Genomic DNA, 16,952 nt, shown 5'->3' with positions numbered 1-16,952 from the left:
ATTTGCGACGCCAGTAACACGCTGCCTGCATCTATTCATACACAGAAAGCGGCTGCACCCACGCCGACGGCGCGCAGCTTGCGTGTATCCAACTTGAACGAGGGAAGACCGCGACAGAGAGTCGGGAAGAGGAGAGAGAGAAAGAGAGGAGGAGAGAGGGAGGGAGGGAGGGAGGCAGAGAGAGGGAGAGAGAGAGAGAGGAGGAGGAGGAGGAGGAGGAGGGAAGAAAAAGACAAGCTTGGCAACAGTGGCCACTTCAGCCACGTTCCACCTTCCTCTCTGGTCCCCGTGGTCCCTCGTTCCGGTTCTCTCTTCGTTTCTCTTATTCCGCTGTGAACCCACGGAGTTCAAGAGAACACAGTGACATCCAAGAAGGGGGTGAGACTGAGCGAGATAGTATGATAATTGGAAGAGGAAACGGGTTGGGGGCAGAAGGAAAGGAGAGACAGAGAGGAGCGTAGCGCAGGTGGAGGCGCTGTTTCATGGTTGGTGGGGGCCGGAGGTGGTGGTGGAGGCCCCTCAGAAGGTGGAAAAGGTGGAGGATGAGGGGAGCAGGAGGTGGTTACCATGGCTACCAGAAACCACAGCCGCCGCCACCGACGATGCGAGAGGTGTCACTGACTTCTGGCAAAGCTACCACGCACTCATACACCTGTACGGATACCTACCTACCCGTGGAATATCGGGTATATGTACGCGTTCCTTTATCTGTGAGTAGACCGTACTTGCTACCTGGTACGCATCGCGAGATAATTTCTCTGAAGTACCTTCTCCCTGTGTTGCCGCCGTTGCTGAACTCGTTCGTAACGAATTTCGTTTTTGAACCGTGGACCGTTTGATCCTCGTATGTGTATATATGTATATATATATATAAATATCTATATATATTTATTCATAAGTATCGAACGAGGTGTTGGAAAATTTGTTGGCTGTTTCGAAAACTCTTTTCGCATTCCGAAATATTCTGGGCGAGAGGAGCAGAGAAATTTTTGTAACTCCTTCGGATGGAATTATTATCGGCCGTATTTAGATTCAGTCGTGTTTCGATTTACTTCCACAGAGTCCCTGGCTCTCTCTCTCTCTCTCTCTCTCTCTCTCTCTCTCTCTCTCTCTCTCTGCGAACGATCGAAAGGTAGGGGCAAACGTGCGTTGCGCGAGTGATCTAACAATCGATCGTCATAGCGGACATAAACCTGGCCTCTCACGAGAACTCGACGTGACTTAAAAAGACCATCTCGAGCAGGAGAGCGGCGAGAAACAAAAGATCCGTTTCTTAACTGCGACCGTTCGTTCCATTTCTTCTCTCCTCCTCTTCCTCCGCCTCCTCAACGTTAACCCTACCCTTTTTCTTCAACGACTCTCCCTCAACAGGACGGGAATTAAATTAAGGCTTCCGAAAATAAACTCGGCGACATTCAATTGTTTCTCGCAGGGGCCGAAACGACATGAGACGGCGGCAGAATGACGGTGTCGAGCCTCGTAAAAGATGAGAAACGATCCAGCAAGATGGCCGACATGACGATGTTGGACGCTCGCCGTTCGAACTACTACTGTTCGTGTCACAGATACTGCTATATAACGTACGGTTATAAAAGAGATATACATTTTCTCCGAGGGAAAACGCGATGTTCGAATAGTTGGAATAATTCGAGATACGCGAATCTACGGGATCTAGAAATATTAAACAGGAATTGCGAAATATCTTAATTCTTCGCATCGTACATATAATATTTGATATTTCGATAATTCTTCGATAAAATTGTAATATCGAAATTCCAAATCAATGACAAACAACGGTGATCCAATTGCATTTCGATACCTATCGATGAAAGGATCAAAAATTTCAAAATTCGATCTTGAATAACAAAAGGGTATTGGTATAAGGGGGATGGTAAAAGTTTTTAGGGAAGGGAGGGAGGGAGGGGTGGTACGATGCTCTTTCCACGTCTTCGTCGCTTATCGTGTGTATAGTCCGATTCGCTTCGCGGTCTCCATGGGAACCCGCGGAAAAACCTATCGATTCTCCCTTTGGACTCCTCTGAAAGAGGAGAACTCTTTCAAGAATCCTTTGGCCCCTTCTCTCTCCGTTTCTCTCATCCTCTCTCTCTCCGGGATCTCTTTCGTCTCGATCTCTTTCCGCTCGTGGCTTTTCCTTCCTTTTTATATCGCCGGACTTTCGTCCCCCGAAAAAATGGGGGAGAGGGGAAAAAAACCGGAAAAAATGGAAGAGACGAAATGAAGGGGAGCAAGAGGGGGAGGAGAACGCGCCGTTAAAAGAGGTTTATTTCGCTAATAAGACCGGACTTGTGCTGTGCTTATTGAAACAATAAAGAATCACCCCTGTGGGCGGAGGGAGGAAACCCTCAAGATGGCGACCCTTCCTGGTCATACCGTGGATATGCCAGACGTACGTGCACGGGTTCCAGATTGTCGACTGATCAACTTCCGATGGATTTATGGCTACCACGATATCGTGGTACCACCTTCTCTCTCTCTCTGTCTCCTCCTTTGTTTCACACGAATTTCGTATCGCATCGTATCTCTCTGCCATCCGCCTTCTCCAATTAACTTCTCGAAAATCAAGGACGAGACGATTGATTTCACGAGACGAGAATTGCGGAATATTTGGACGCGTGGAAACGAGGGGATCGAGACGAGGGAACGTTGAATGGTGAAATAGTGGAAAGAAATTGATAGCTCGCGGAGAAAGAATGAATGAAACTTATACGACCCAGTTTATATCGACGCGTAATTTGGGTTACCGGTGAGAAGGTTGGGTTAAAATCGAAGGGTCGTAAATACACAGGTTGCACGTCAGAGTTTGCGGCCCTCGCTTCCCTAATATGCCGCGTTATCGCGAGATTTATCGGTTATCGGTTACGTGCACCTTCCTTGATCGCCTCCTTTCGCTCCTACTTTTTTCTCCCCGTTTTCGTCACCGATCACGCGGATTCTGCCGCGGACGTCTATTAGGCGCACGGCTCCTCAACATCAAATATTATTCCCCCTTTGAGGAAATATTATTCCTCAAAGTCGCGCTTCGGCATTAAACCGCGTCCAATTTCCTCCTCGCCTAATCCTCACTTTTCGGAAATCACCAGACGAAGACGTCCCGAAGAAACGAGGGAGGCGTAGGGAAAGAGAAAGAGAGAGAGAGAAAGAGAGAGAAAAGGTACAACCGGCACACTATTCACGAGTTATGGAGGCAATTCCGAACTCGGTCACGTCCGACCGGTCGAAAGCCTCGAACTTTACGTCCTCCTCGTATCCCTCCTTATCGCGTTGCCACGCCGTAATAGTGAAACTTTCCTTTTGTGGGCCGTGTGTACCGAGCGGTTTTGCGTAAACGAGTTCCAGAGGTGGTACGAAACGTGGCAAGATACGAGTTCCACGAGGATGGTGGTGTCGTCTCGTTGAGAATCGATAGAGCTCCCTGCCGAGACTACCCCGCGAGACACGAATTCCCGGATTCCATGTCGCCACCCCTAAAAACCCCATCTCGAGCGAGAGAGCGCTCAGCCTCTCCTGTTCGCCTCCCTCGATCCTCCAACCAACCACCACCACCCCTTCCGCTGCCGCTTCTCTTCCGAGGCCTCTGGACGCATTACCTCTGGACGAGAGGACTTCGAGTACGGAAAGAGAGATCGAGGAAAAGGAGAATCGAGGTTGCGGGGGAATGATAGGAGAGGAGGAGGAGGAGAGGGCTGGGAGAAAGCGACGCGAAAAGGGCCGAGCACAATGGACCGCCTCGGAGATTCGGAAATGTCGGGACCGAGGGGATTCTGAATGGGAGACGAATGAGGAGTCTGCCGATCCCTTGGATTGGAATCGCGGGACAATGCATCCAGGAAAACGAATGTTAACGTGTTGACGATAACGCTTCTTGTTACGAGAGATAGATCGTTTTAAGAGTTTTCTTTTTTTTTTTTTTTTAAGAGGACGCGACTTTTTCTTCGATCGAAGGAAAGGCCCGAGAAATTGTCGTAGAATTTATTCGTTCGTCGAATGTTGCGAGCGTAAAACTGTTCGGCTGTAGTTTATCTGTTCATTCATCGAGATGAGGCACCAAATTGGCGACTGATTTGCACGAAAGCTCCAGTCAGATTGGAGCCAATTTAATTTTACGCTCGCTCGAGCAAGTAGCGATCCAAATTGTGTGGCCGTACACGGTTAGCGCGAGGTTAAACATATCTCGACTATTTATAAACTAGCAATGGTTATGCTAATTTTGTGGACGGGTGATAAATCTTTCGGGTATTATTGGTTCCCTTATTGGAAAGATGGAATGATGTTTTCGAGTTAAAATTTTTTTTTTTTTTTTTGTTACAGAACCGAACAGAAGCGATGCTCTGTTAAAGCAGATGAGAAATGTCTGCAGGACACGTCATCGAAGGAAACGATCGCTGATACTACCCTTATTTGACTTCCCCATATTGGTTCAACGACGAGTAAGGTAAACACGGTTATTATTCGATAATACGTTTGATCAGGTATCATTGTTCGAATGAAGATCTTTAACAGTGGATCTTCTTTGCCCGTTCGGTCAACCAAGGAATTATTAATTACCTATTAATTAAACAGTATCTGAAATTTATGAAGGATAATTGCGCGGGGATAAATTTGGGTGGTACCTGTAATTTTGTATCGTCTCAAGCTTGATAAAGGTTGACAGCGAAACGGGCATGAAACGTTAATGTCTGATTATTTCGAATAAAAAAGAAAATTACGATGTTGTTCTTCCTAAATAATTAAATACACCCAAATACCGGGCATCTGACTTCGAAGAAATCGCTCTGCTGATAAATTTGACATTACTATTATTATCATTATCACGCTTTACGCGTGGCCGAACGTGTCTTTATCGTGTATATTTCTCTATAAAAAAGTAGCAGATACTCGAAACGTATCGATATCTATCCAACAACTCGAGAGATTTCGAGTATCGGAAATTCGAGTATCCGTGCCTTGATGGACTGGACTGGTCCCTGAAATTCACGATCCACGATTCGAGGCGGTTTCACCATATCGAGGTAGCCACGATATTATAGGGCGAAAACGTTAAATGGCCCTAATAATGCGAGATCTCGGTAGCCATAAATACGAGTGGACGATATCTGGTTGCTGATCTCGGTGGCATGTCCAGGAGCTGCGTTGCCGTGTCTCGCGGTGTTGATACCGGTTGCCCCACACGGTACTCACGTGAGTATCGTGGGTACTGGAAGTACTCACGTCAAGTATGTGCATGGCTTATCATACCTCTCGCGACCAGTATACGGTCTTCCTGTTCTTTATGCGAATACGTGTGTGAATACTTGCGATGTGCCATGCTCCTTCGCCTCGAAAATATGTAGGATTCGTCGAGGGTGGACGAAACGGAAGCGGATTCTTTGATCTTTTCTATCGTGGAGTCGCGCCGCATTTGCATATCGGATCGCATCGTGAGTTGTTTTATGGATTCGCCGTTTTTTTCTCTTCTCCGCCTCGCCGGAGAGAGTCGGAGTCGAAAATTGTTGTCGGAAAGAATTAAGAGATAAATGAAATTTATAATTGGATACAAATTGGGACAACTTCATTCCGCGCGTTATTTCCGAAGAGCAAAGCGCGAAGAGGTGGAGATATCTGGAGTATGAGGGGGAGGGAGAACATGGAGGATTGTAAACATGTCGGTTAAAGGCAAATCGCGTCGCGCCCTTCCTTCGCTTTACCCTCGAATTTCCATTCATTGTTATTCCATGATCTTGTGATGAAACACGAGGCCGTCCGCGGGCTTTATAGATACGATGAAAAACGAACGTATTAACGCGGCTTCTAAGGGTGAGGATAGATCGATGCTCGGAAGGAAAGCGTACGCGGGGACTCGATGTTATTAAGAACTAAGACGTGTATCACCCTTTCCCCCCCATACTCACGCAACGGACAATCTTCTCCCGTTCCACCCGTCATTTCCATAAGATATCGTGTAATTGTTTCAACAATCGAGACGCACTAATAGGCATTCTTGGTGTACACGCGGCTTTCGATTTATCCGCTCTTATATTATGCGATACAGCCTCTTGATTCCTCTTACAATTAGCTTGTCTCTTGTACGTCTCGCAATTAGTGGCGATCAATGGGATTGTGTACGCTTTTACTTACGGTATTCGTGGTTCGTTTTCGATGTGCTCGAAATTTATCAGCCGGCTCGCCGTATATAAATCGTACAACGCGATACCATAAAGAACGATGTTAAACACGACGTTATTTACGAGTGGTTCGGCAGTATCCCTCTTCGTGAGGGACAGGCGAAGGCGGGAGACCGTGCGTGTCATGGCAATTCTTTCCGCGGCCGAGGCAAAAATACGTTTCGTGATTTCTTTTATACTTACACCCTCCTCCGAAGACAATCTCGATGCCTCCGACCGGTGTGTGGCGTGTCGTGTGGTGGACATCACTCCGGGGGCACGAGGGTGGTGAGAGAATGAGGGAGAGAAAGAGAGAGAGAAAGAGAGAGGTTCGAGAAAGGGTGTAGCGTGTCCGGTATCTGGCTGTGGGATCGCAAGAGACATTTCGCCTCCCCCAAGAAGTCAGTTCAGCTCCCACAAATGACCATCGCCGACCACCACCGTGTTCACCACGCCACGAAGTTTAACCCCTCTTTTGCCATCAACTGCCCTCGCTGCTTTCGTATCTTCGTAGCCGCGTTGTGCAACGTTCGCGAAGATGAAACGATAAATGAATTTATTACACTCGAATGAACGAAACCGTGTGTCTTTAAATGGTAAAATGGCGATTTGTGGGAAAAAAGAACAATTACAATCGTGTTTCGATTCGTCGTTTCTGTTTTTTTCTTCGTTCCGCGACTTTGATTTCAAACGTTTTTTTTTTTTGCCACGTAGTTTCTTTTTACTTTTTGTTTTTTTTTCTTTTTTTTTTTAATACGAGACTGATGGTTCTGTTGAGGTTGTTATGTCTGGCAGTGAGTACCGAGGTTCGATAGTTCGATTATGTCTCGATACGTAAACAAAAGTGACAAACATTTTGCCTGTTTTGTTGCGTTTGCGAATCGAGTAACGTTAAGCTAGTTTCATTTGCGTTTTCTTGCGATTAATCAATATTTCGTATATACACGGTTCGTTATCTGTGTATATTCTGTTTTTTTTTTTAATAATGATTTTGTAATAATATCAGATAATATTTATTCCATATGCTATTTACGAACCAAATTGTTCTTAATATATTGTATATTTAATATTTACAATATTTGTAAAACGAAAGAAAGGAAATTTTAATTTTTATTTCTAAAAAAATTGTTTGTAATAATGTTCATTTAACGAATCATTTTTAAAATTAATATAAATATTGCAGCACAATATATTGATTTAAAATAATTATCTATTGCTGACATAAACGTAGTCAATTCACCATTTGTAGGTAACATTATAATATTTGATAAATTTATCCATCTCAGAAAAAAAAAACATATTGACATTTGCGAAAAAATTGTGCGTATTATAAATTTCATAATATATGATAATAATAAAATTAACAACACCATTATTTTTAAGAGCAATTATATATTTCACGATTTAAAAAATTAAAAAAATATAAAATAAATAGTTTCGTTTGTTAAATGTAGAAGGATAATCAAATAACGAATAATTTTATCTCTTATTCAATTTTATCTCTTTATTATAAATCGAACGTCGTTCCCCACCACTATGCGTAATGTAAACATAGCGCGGTAGATAAAGTCGAGCGCTATGTTATATCGACACAGTCTCGTTCGTAACATCGACGAAATCACATCATTGCCGCGTGTGGTAAGTAAATTTTATAATTTAAATATTATTTTAAATATTTTAAATATTTTGTTATACATATAATACATATGTATTAAAATCAAGTAGAAAATTAAGAAAAAATATTACAAATAATTTATTTTGTAAATTTTTATCTTTTTTAATTTATTTCTCGAATATATAACTACAACCGATATATTTTTATTTAAACATTTTCTATGTTATCAACATGTTCATTCAAATTTTTATTTGTATCGATATTATTGTAACAAATATCAATTATTATTCTATATCGAAATGAAAAATTTGTTCTGTATTTATTCTTACATTTACTCTGTAATTAATTTGTATTGTTATTAACAAAAATTTTTATGATATTTATATACCATCGATATTCGATTTTTAAAGTGCGTAAAATAATTGTTTTTAAAATTATATATTATTTAATTGCGTTTATGCAATAATGATAATATATGATTTGATTTTTATCAATATGTCATATAGAATAATAATTGAAAATGATAATTAAATGAATTTTATTTATTTATGGTGTTGATATTGTTATTAGTAAAAAATGCAGACTAGTTCTGCCATCTTACGTAATAATTTTTAACGAATCGAGTATCAGCCGTCGAGCAGGGATGCCAACGAGACGCGCGCATCTACGGCAGATCGTACGCGGAGTCGCGTCGTAAACAAGTTCGTTGCATCGGTAGTCGCATTTCCAAAGTTTCTTTGCGAATCAATCATTTACTTGTGCATTTTTCGCGATATCTCAAGGCGAATCGTTTGTCGTGACGTAGTGTATGGACGTTCGAAACCGAAGAACACCGTAAACGTAATTTTTTCCGAACGTTTCCACGATAGTGTGAGTGTGCGGGTTGGCAAGCGTTGCTTCGAGTGCAGTAGGGCTGCCATTTTCCGTGTGTTGCGGTACACGAGCAAGAAAGAGATAGATATTCGTGTACAGAGAAGGACGGTAAAGCTTCCGAACACACGGATTTTCGCGGTGCAAAAGACAGGAATTTCTCGTGCGTTGATTCATCTCTGTAAGACTGTACCTCGTAATCACAGTGGAAACACAGGAAATAAAGGCAAAGGTGAAAGGACAAATCGCGGGAGCGCGCGTTCGAAACTGGCCCGACGATCAAGGTTAGTTCCTCTTTTCATTTTCATATTCTTCCTGGTTGTCCTCTTTAGTACAAACGAGCACATCTGGTTTTCCTTTGAATAGAACGTTCTTGCGTCATTTTGTTCGTTATTGTGAGAAGACATTTCACGATAATAAATTGTTGTCTGTGTCCTTATCGTATTATGACCGATCAGCTGACTTTTTTTTTTACGCTACTACCGCGTGCATCTCGCGAAACACCGACACGTTCTAATACGGACGCGTTCGTTAAAGATACGCCATTGCGTGGGTAGTTTGCTGTCTAGAAACGGTGATGATTCTGAACGTTTGAAAATAACGATCTCGCGTACGTTTCGATACATGCACGTATCGAAATATATTAGTGAAGTAACGTTAATGATGATCTTGATCTATTCATAGTATGATAATATCGAATTTCAAAGTGTGCCTTCCGTTTTCGGTGAATTGCCTTGATTTCGAACGCATGAGTGACAAATTTAAAACCGTGTTACTATTCTATCGATAATCTCGTTCGTAAATTCGCTGTCGAATCAACGATCGTGTGCAATGTTTACGATATCTCGTTTTTGTTATTTCGCTTCGTGTATATATATATATATTTTTTTTTTATTAAAATCTTTATCCAAAGTTTTTTTAACTGGTCGCGATAATTTTGTTGCAAACAGTAAGTAATTTTTAACTTCGGCATGCGAGCGATTTCGGCGATTTTTCGCCGTTCAGCTGTCGCTCGTAAAGTTTCCATTCGTTTTACGTTTATTCTTAGAAACGATACTGGCATCTTTTTTTTTTGTAACCAATCTAGCAAAGATTTTACGATCTCTCTCTATAGACACAGAGTTTTGTGTTGTACAAATACACATAGACGTGTTCGTTCGCGCTAAAATTTCACTCGAAAGAGGCAACAAAGGACCGTCGATCCGGAAGCTGTTCACAATGCAGAAAAGCAATCAAATATCAATTTCACTGTTGGCATCTCTCGTCGAACGGACATTGGTCAGTGAAACGGGCCACGGGTATGGGGACGTGGATGATCATTTTCCAATTTACACGGAACGGTTTCAATTATGAAAGCGATCTTGAAACATCACGTACATGTAACGAGGAAAAAAGAGATCGTCCATCGTGCCACTTACCGCACGTTATCGTTGATATTATACCAGCCTTGACTGTGTTTAAGCAATTAACCTGCAATAACCGAGAAACATCGTATGTCCGGTTTGTAATGGGCTTTCGTAAAAACATCTCTCGTATCTACCGGTTTGTGACTAGACACAAACCGTTAACCGTGCATACGTTGCTCTTTTTCTATTCGTATTTGTACATAGTATAAGAATATGTGATCTTTCTCCCCTCCGTTCTAATAGTAGAACTATGAGAAGCTTTTCTATTTTCGCAACGTGTTTACGACTGTACTTTTGGTCGTGCACGATTTCTAAATCGTTCTCGGGTCCCAGGCAGAAAGTAATACGAAAATCGATTCGCATGTAACGTGAATCGGTAATCGTATTATTATCTACTGCATAGTCAGTCGCTCTCGGTTCCCTTATACGATGATTTTACGTTAATCAACCGTGTTGCCGCGTGTCTTGTTCCAATAATCGTTGCACTTCCTGATTCATGGCTTCCTGCTGTGAGACTGGTTTCATTACACAAGACTGGTCGGGTAGATCTTTTGTTTCTCTAGTTGTTAATGATCGTTTATGCGTATCGAGGCGTATATGCAATTATTTTTTCTTTTATATTATATATATGAAATTATCAAAGATCTTTTTGATCTTCGTTGGATAATCGATTCGATCTTGATTATTTTTTCTCTTATGTAGATTATATTAATATCATATAATATTTATAACGATAAAATTTTGTGTTGATTTCAAAAATATCGTAATTCCTTGCAAATAATTAATTATCGAATATATAATATTTATATCGTAAAAATGAAACGATGAAAAAAAATCATAAATTTTACAAACTTTGTATATCAGGAATAACGAACAGCATGCGCGTTCTATGTATAGAATCTCGTCCATAGATCCGGATAAAAATCACGGGCGAACGATACCGGGTATAGTATACGCTATATATTTTTAAAAACAAATTCTCTTTATTTTTCTTTCACGCGAAACTTGAAACTGAAATTCACTTGTAAACATCGGTAAAAAAAAAAAAAAAAAAAAAAAAACAGGAAAAATATCCGTATACCACAACGTTGCACGTACCATATTTCATCGTGCAGGGGTTGAGAACAGGATCGAAAAGGTTTATACAACGATGTGGAAATAAACGTGTAAATATTCGCGATCTAAATGTAAAACTCGATTCGAAAAAAAGAGAAACGATCTTTCTTTTTCTCAAAAAAAAAAAAAGTACTTCTCGAGAGTGAGAAGATGTCTTCAACAGCAATTTCAAACGGGCCCTAGATCGACAAATTTAAAGAGATGAAAGGAAAGAGTGGATCTTAGATCTAAAAATTTAGCTTCGAGAATTATTTATGTTATACATTGAATATTTATTTGTCGAGTAACTAATAATATCTGGCTACATCATCTTCAGTCTATTATATATACCTATCTATAGGGTGTCTTATTTACAATTCATTAAAAATTTGATCACTCTCTCTTTCTCTCTCTCTCTCTCTCTCTCTCTCTCTCTCTCTCTTTCTCTCTTTCCCCTCTTCTCCCCCTTTCTCGAAATTAAACGCAATTCGATCTATCAAATTTCCATCCGGCATCTTTGTTGATCTCTCTAATTTTGGTTACGCACTTATAACAGAAACGATCCTGTAATGGATATTGAGTTAGGTTAGAATTTAAAAAACAGTATTCGCGATTTTTCACGGAAGCAACTGAAGGATTTACATAAAACACCCCATAGATATTGAAACACTAGCTATTAAACACTTGACGACTTTTACGGTTGATTAGTCACGTCTCTGTACAGGCAGAATTCAACGAATAGTACTAAACATTTTTCACTAATATCTCGAGAACTAATAATTAAAGAGAATCTTTAAAATTTTATATTTTCGTGCCCCTCCCTCCCCCCGCTCCTCCCCTCCCCCTCCCCACTCTCCCCCCCCTATCATCCCTCCCCCGAATTTCGCGTCGATCACCGGCAACCTTTCGAAACTTTAACCAAACCTTCGTTCGGGGAAAAGCACATGCGGTCGTGATAATGCGAAAAGTTATTTTAACGAGATTCGATGGTAACGCGGAACGACGGTTGCACTTCCGCGGTCGGGTTACTTTTTCTAATTTAGTCCAACCAACGTGGAAACTAAATTGTGGAAGGCTGCTCCTCCTCCTCCCCCTCCTTGAGATAGAGAGAGAGAAGGGGGGAGGAGAGAGAACCCGGCTAACGTTGTTCACTGCAGGCTATGTAACGTAACTCGGGTTAAAACAGCCAGGGATTCTCAAGCCGAAAAAGCTAAGCAGCTCTTTCTAGCACAGCGTTGTAACTCGCGATTTAAAACTCATAAGCCTCGCCGCGTTCGTTCACGTCGCGTTTACGAGTCTCTTAGCCCTCGAGATCCTCTCTTTCTCTCTTTCCCCTCTCCTCTTCCTCTTCTCTTTCTTTCCTCCTTCCTTCTGCGTATCCTGTTGGAAAGTTTGAACGCGAGTATCCTCAAGTATCCTTCGGGGGATAAGGTCGCCGTCGTCGTCGTTGCTGCTGTAAACAAAGTAGCTCGACTTCCTCGAGCTTCGTTACTTTCGTAACCTCTAGTGCCTGAGCTGGCCGCCGTTTCTCGAGACGTTGAACGTTTTACGCTTGGCGGAGACAAGCGTGGAATCGTCGAACGAGCGGTTGGAAATGGTTGGAGATGAATTTAAAAATATTGTGAGTTTTCTACACGTGCTATATTTGGAAAGATACGCGGAGTAATGGAACGAATTGGTTGGAGATGGAAGTGATTTTTGTTTACGTCGATCGAGATTCTAATGATTTTATTTGAAAATGTAAAGGAGAAGATTTTGAATAATTTCGTAATTGTACAAACAACTTTATAATTAAGATATATTTTTACAAATTGACCAACAGACGTTATCCGACACGAGTCATTAAGAAAGGAGATTCAGCGATGTAGAAGTGCGATATATTTCAGGCACACAGTACGGTACATCCCCTCTTATGTTTTCGAAGTTCAAGCCATTTATCTGATCGTAGATCTGTCGAAGTGCTAGTTCTAATAACCGATACGTCGTTATCTTACGTTTGACTGATTTTACGATGTTGTGACGATCTGTTACTGGATCTGGTTACACTACCGCGTGTAAAAGTCATTAGTAAAAGTGAAGAAACCAGTTTAAGAGTGAGAAATATTACTTATTTTTTTTTTTCCCTTTCGAAACAAATTTAAATATACAACGGTCAAGACAACCTTTCTTGTTTCTACGACGAAGAAACTCGTTATTGAAATTAAATTTCCAACGACAAACAAGTTTACAATGATAATAAAGTAAAAAATCTTGTTTTATTAATTTCACGGCCGTGAACGTGGGGCTTTCGAGCGCGTACGAAAAAAAATAGATTAGTCCGTTCGGTTCGAACATTACCATAATCGTATCAGATTTTCAATTTGGCGAATCAGTATAAAGAAGGTAATCCAATATCGTGGCTGGGTAAATGGATTTCCCATTTCTAAACACACGTTTGCGGTATATAGTTGTTGGGCTACTCTATTTCGTTACTTCCCCTGATTAATTCATCGTTCGGTCGTAAGTTCGAATCTGGTCCGACAATGGGTGTTGCAGCAACCACCCACAACCGCAATCGCCTATCATCTGTTCCCCATTATAAACTATCACAACTCGCGCGTTTGTATAAACGTCCGCCTCCAATCACACGTGTCTCTCTCTCTAGTCTTGCAAAGTGTGATGATGATGATGGCGGCGGCGGTGGTGGTCTTTCTAGCCAGAGAGGAAGGAGTCAACGACCCCGTGACGTCGTCTCGATGATAAGAATCGAACGTGAACTTCGAAGGAAACTTCGTCACGTGTCACGGACCGGGGTATCGTCGTCCATGAAATTCAAAACTTCTTTGGAAAGGGAGGCCCAGACGACACCTAGGAATTCGTGCGTCCCCTCCCCCCTCGAGAGCCTGTCGTCCAACTGCATCAAACTTTTCGCAAGATCGGAAAACCTTTTATGCGTGTGTGTGTGTGTGTGTGTGTGTATTCGCGCGCGAGAAATTACAGGGAGAAGAGGTTTCGATTTACTTCTCGAGTTTCGGATAAGATGCGGAAGGAAAGGATGATAATTGACAAGATTCTTTGGATAGAAGAATGGAATCTTCTTTTGGATTCGATGAAATGTAATTTTTTTTGCTGCACGGAGTTTTTATCGTACGCTATGAGTCTCGATATAAATAATTAGGAAGAATATCAAGGATACGATGGAAGGATTCTCTTTTAAGTTTCCAAAGTTTATGATTATAAAATAGTAGTTTTGACGTCTGATATTTTTTTTTTTTTTGCCTTTGAACAAACAAGAAGACACACACACACACACACACACACGTGTATTTTCTTAAGCTCGAGGAAAATTTATCAAAGGAATTATTTTTCAACTATCGTTAGATTCGACGACGTGAAAACGATAATAAACTTTGTCAGACATCGGGTCTGTCTAAGCGCTTTTGGTCTCGAAATCCTCCTCGTTCGCTCTTGCACGTTTCTATTTAACGAAGACATCGGCAAACTCTCTGAAAATAGGGGAATTATCCTTTTCAGAGATAACGGTCTGTCGTTACCCCGGGGCCGTTTTTAGATTTCGCTGTCCGCGCGTCGAATAAATTTAATCGTCTCTTTCAATCTTTCGAGCGAATTCGTACATTTTTATCCGGGAACAGAGAAATTGTAATTTAATTGCCGCGAAAAGGACTGCTCGTAGCGACTAATAATATTCCCAGGAATGATAAGAATTTCAATTCTGTTATTCCGCGCTACGTGGCCAGGCTGATTCTCGTGGAACGACAGCTACGATTATCGATCAAATTTGCAGCACTACGTTCGAATGGGAAGTGCCGCTTTACTTTCGACATATTTCTCCGATCGTATTAAAAAGTAGGTTTGAAAGACTGATTTGTGTCGTAAAGATATCGCGATCGAAAGCAGATGATGTCATTCGAGACGAAGCAGTACGAATTCCACGCCGAGTAAAAAGATCCTTTCAAAGCTCAAGCCTGTGTTCTTCATCATGGTCGATCACGAGAGAATTTTTCAAAAAGAGATTACATTATTCCTTGAAGAGCGCGCTACGCAACGATAAAAAGAATTTTTAGATTCGAGATTATTTTCTTATTTTTTTAAAGAAGATTTTCAAGAAGATTTTATATAAAATTACTTTATGATCCCTTAAGAAAAAAAATGTATACCAAGATATCCTAAAACTTTTATTAATCATCAAATCAATTCTTGTTTATTAAAAAAGAAGTACAATTCGCGCTTCGTTTCGTCTTGTTAAAATTGCAATTAAAAAGGACCACGTTACCCGTGTATATTCTAATTCTTTCTACAGAGAGAGAGAGAGAGAGAGAGAAAAGAATTTTGCCAAATTCACTCATTTTTTTAATAAAAAAAGAAAAGTACAATTGGATTAAATCACCTCCTTCCTTCGTCGCAATGAAGCAACATCTCCATACACGTCACCGTGAGTATCACCCTCCGAAAGAGGGTGCAAAGAGTTGCCATTTCGCAAGGATGAAAAGAAATGGTCGTTGGAGTTGAGTTCCCGCGTAAACTCTATTTTCCACGTACGATCGAGAGAAGTGACAGCGGAGAACGGGCTTTGTACTTACAAAGGTCGTTCCGCTGAAAATGGCGTCTCCTTCTTCGGGCAAATGCATTTCTCGTCGAGTGGTGACACCGCGCAACTTGGACGTCACGAATACGCAACGGGTCTGACGAATGGACGAGCGAGGGAACGAGTTTCGGTGTTAAATGCGTTTTCGATGGGGTGGTAATTTCGCCAGAGTTGTTCCACCGTCGATTGATCGGAAACGTCGACGAGAGGCCGCTTCGTTTCCCCGCTTATCGAATACCGCCTCTCGAATCGCGTTTCGTGCACGTACGCGTGAGCTCGATTCTTTTTTCTCTCTCTCTCTCTCTCTCCCCCTTTTATTCGTTTGCTTTTGATTTTTTTCCCGCCCCTTTTCGTCGAAATTTTATTCTGTTTTTTTCGCGCGTGGACACAGCGAAATCGTTACACGCGAAACGGTGTGTGATGATTTTTAATTTTACGAGGAACAGTTTGCGATGGTAATAGAAGGTTATGAAAGGAAGATACCATACGAAACACATCTAAAACAACATTTCACAGACATCGCGCCGTGCGATTTTCTACGATTTTATGGATACCGTACCGTAAAAGGTTATCTAATTATCGATCTTCCTCGAATGGACGGCGGAATGAAGAATTCCGCATCGTCGATTCGCTTTCACAACTAAAACCTCGAAGCGAGATTCGTTCGTTATTCGTCACCGATGCTTTAACCCAATTGCCTTGACCGATATACGCGTTCACCTGGTATTACGCAAGTGTAGCCGACGATGGCCAACGATGCGAAAGTATCGCATCGGTGGAATAGAATCAGCCGCGTCACGTCCGTGTGACACAACCGGTAGAAAAAGGAAAGGAGGGAAAGGAGGGGCCGTTTTCCATGGATGTCGTTTCGCCGAAACGAGCGAGCATGTTTCGCTAATTTGTTCGCCGACAATGTTTCCAAACAACCGGTTATACACGGTCTCGTTCATAACAGTTGGATCTCTGAATCGCGATCGAGTTGATTCCCAAGCGCCGCGCGGAATCCATTCCATCTCCTCTCCGTTTTACCATCCAACCGATTCTCAACCGTATTATGGAAACGCATAAACGTACAATTATGCGCATGAAATATTCATAGTTGAAGTTTCTTTGGCGCATCCTCGCCGTATCCGGAAAATAGAGGGGGATTTAAAAAAAAAAGAAAACAAATGAATGGCCATTAGTTTGGACGTTATCATCTGTACGTCTTCATTATTTCC

The 16,952-nt window shown here is 41.6% G+C and overlaps 1 protein-coding gene across 4 annotated transcripts in view; it reads left to right on the top strand.

Moving 5' to 3' along the window:
- Positions 1-16,952, top strand: part of LOC107998190 (protein gustavus) — a 215,902-nt gene that overhangs the window by 7,080 nt on the left and 191,870 nt on the right. For 2 of the 4 annotated variants that reach the window (XM_062072602.1, XM_028666847.2), the window contains exon 2: positions 4,330-4,453. In XM_062072602.1, coding sequence (XP_061928586.1) covers positions 4,362-4,453 — 92 coding nt within the window. In that variant the 5' untranslated portion in view covers positions 4,330-4,361. Of the gene's footprint in view, positions 1-4,329; positions 4,454-7,782; positions 7,800-8,854; positions 8,931-16,952 lie in introns of those variants that run through there. The other 2 variants (XM_062072610.1, XM_062072607.1) reach the window with 2 other exon arrangements.

This window comes from Apis cerana, linkage group LG3 (genome assembly GCF_029169275.1).
Source record: "Apis cerana isolate GH-2021 linkage group LG3, AcerK_1.0, whole genome shotgun sequence".
Taxonomy (NCBI): Eukaryota; Metazoa; Arthropoda; class Insecta; order Hymenoptera; family Apidae; genus Apis; species Apis cerana.
This window is presented reverse-complemented; position numbering and strand designations above follow the sequence as displayed.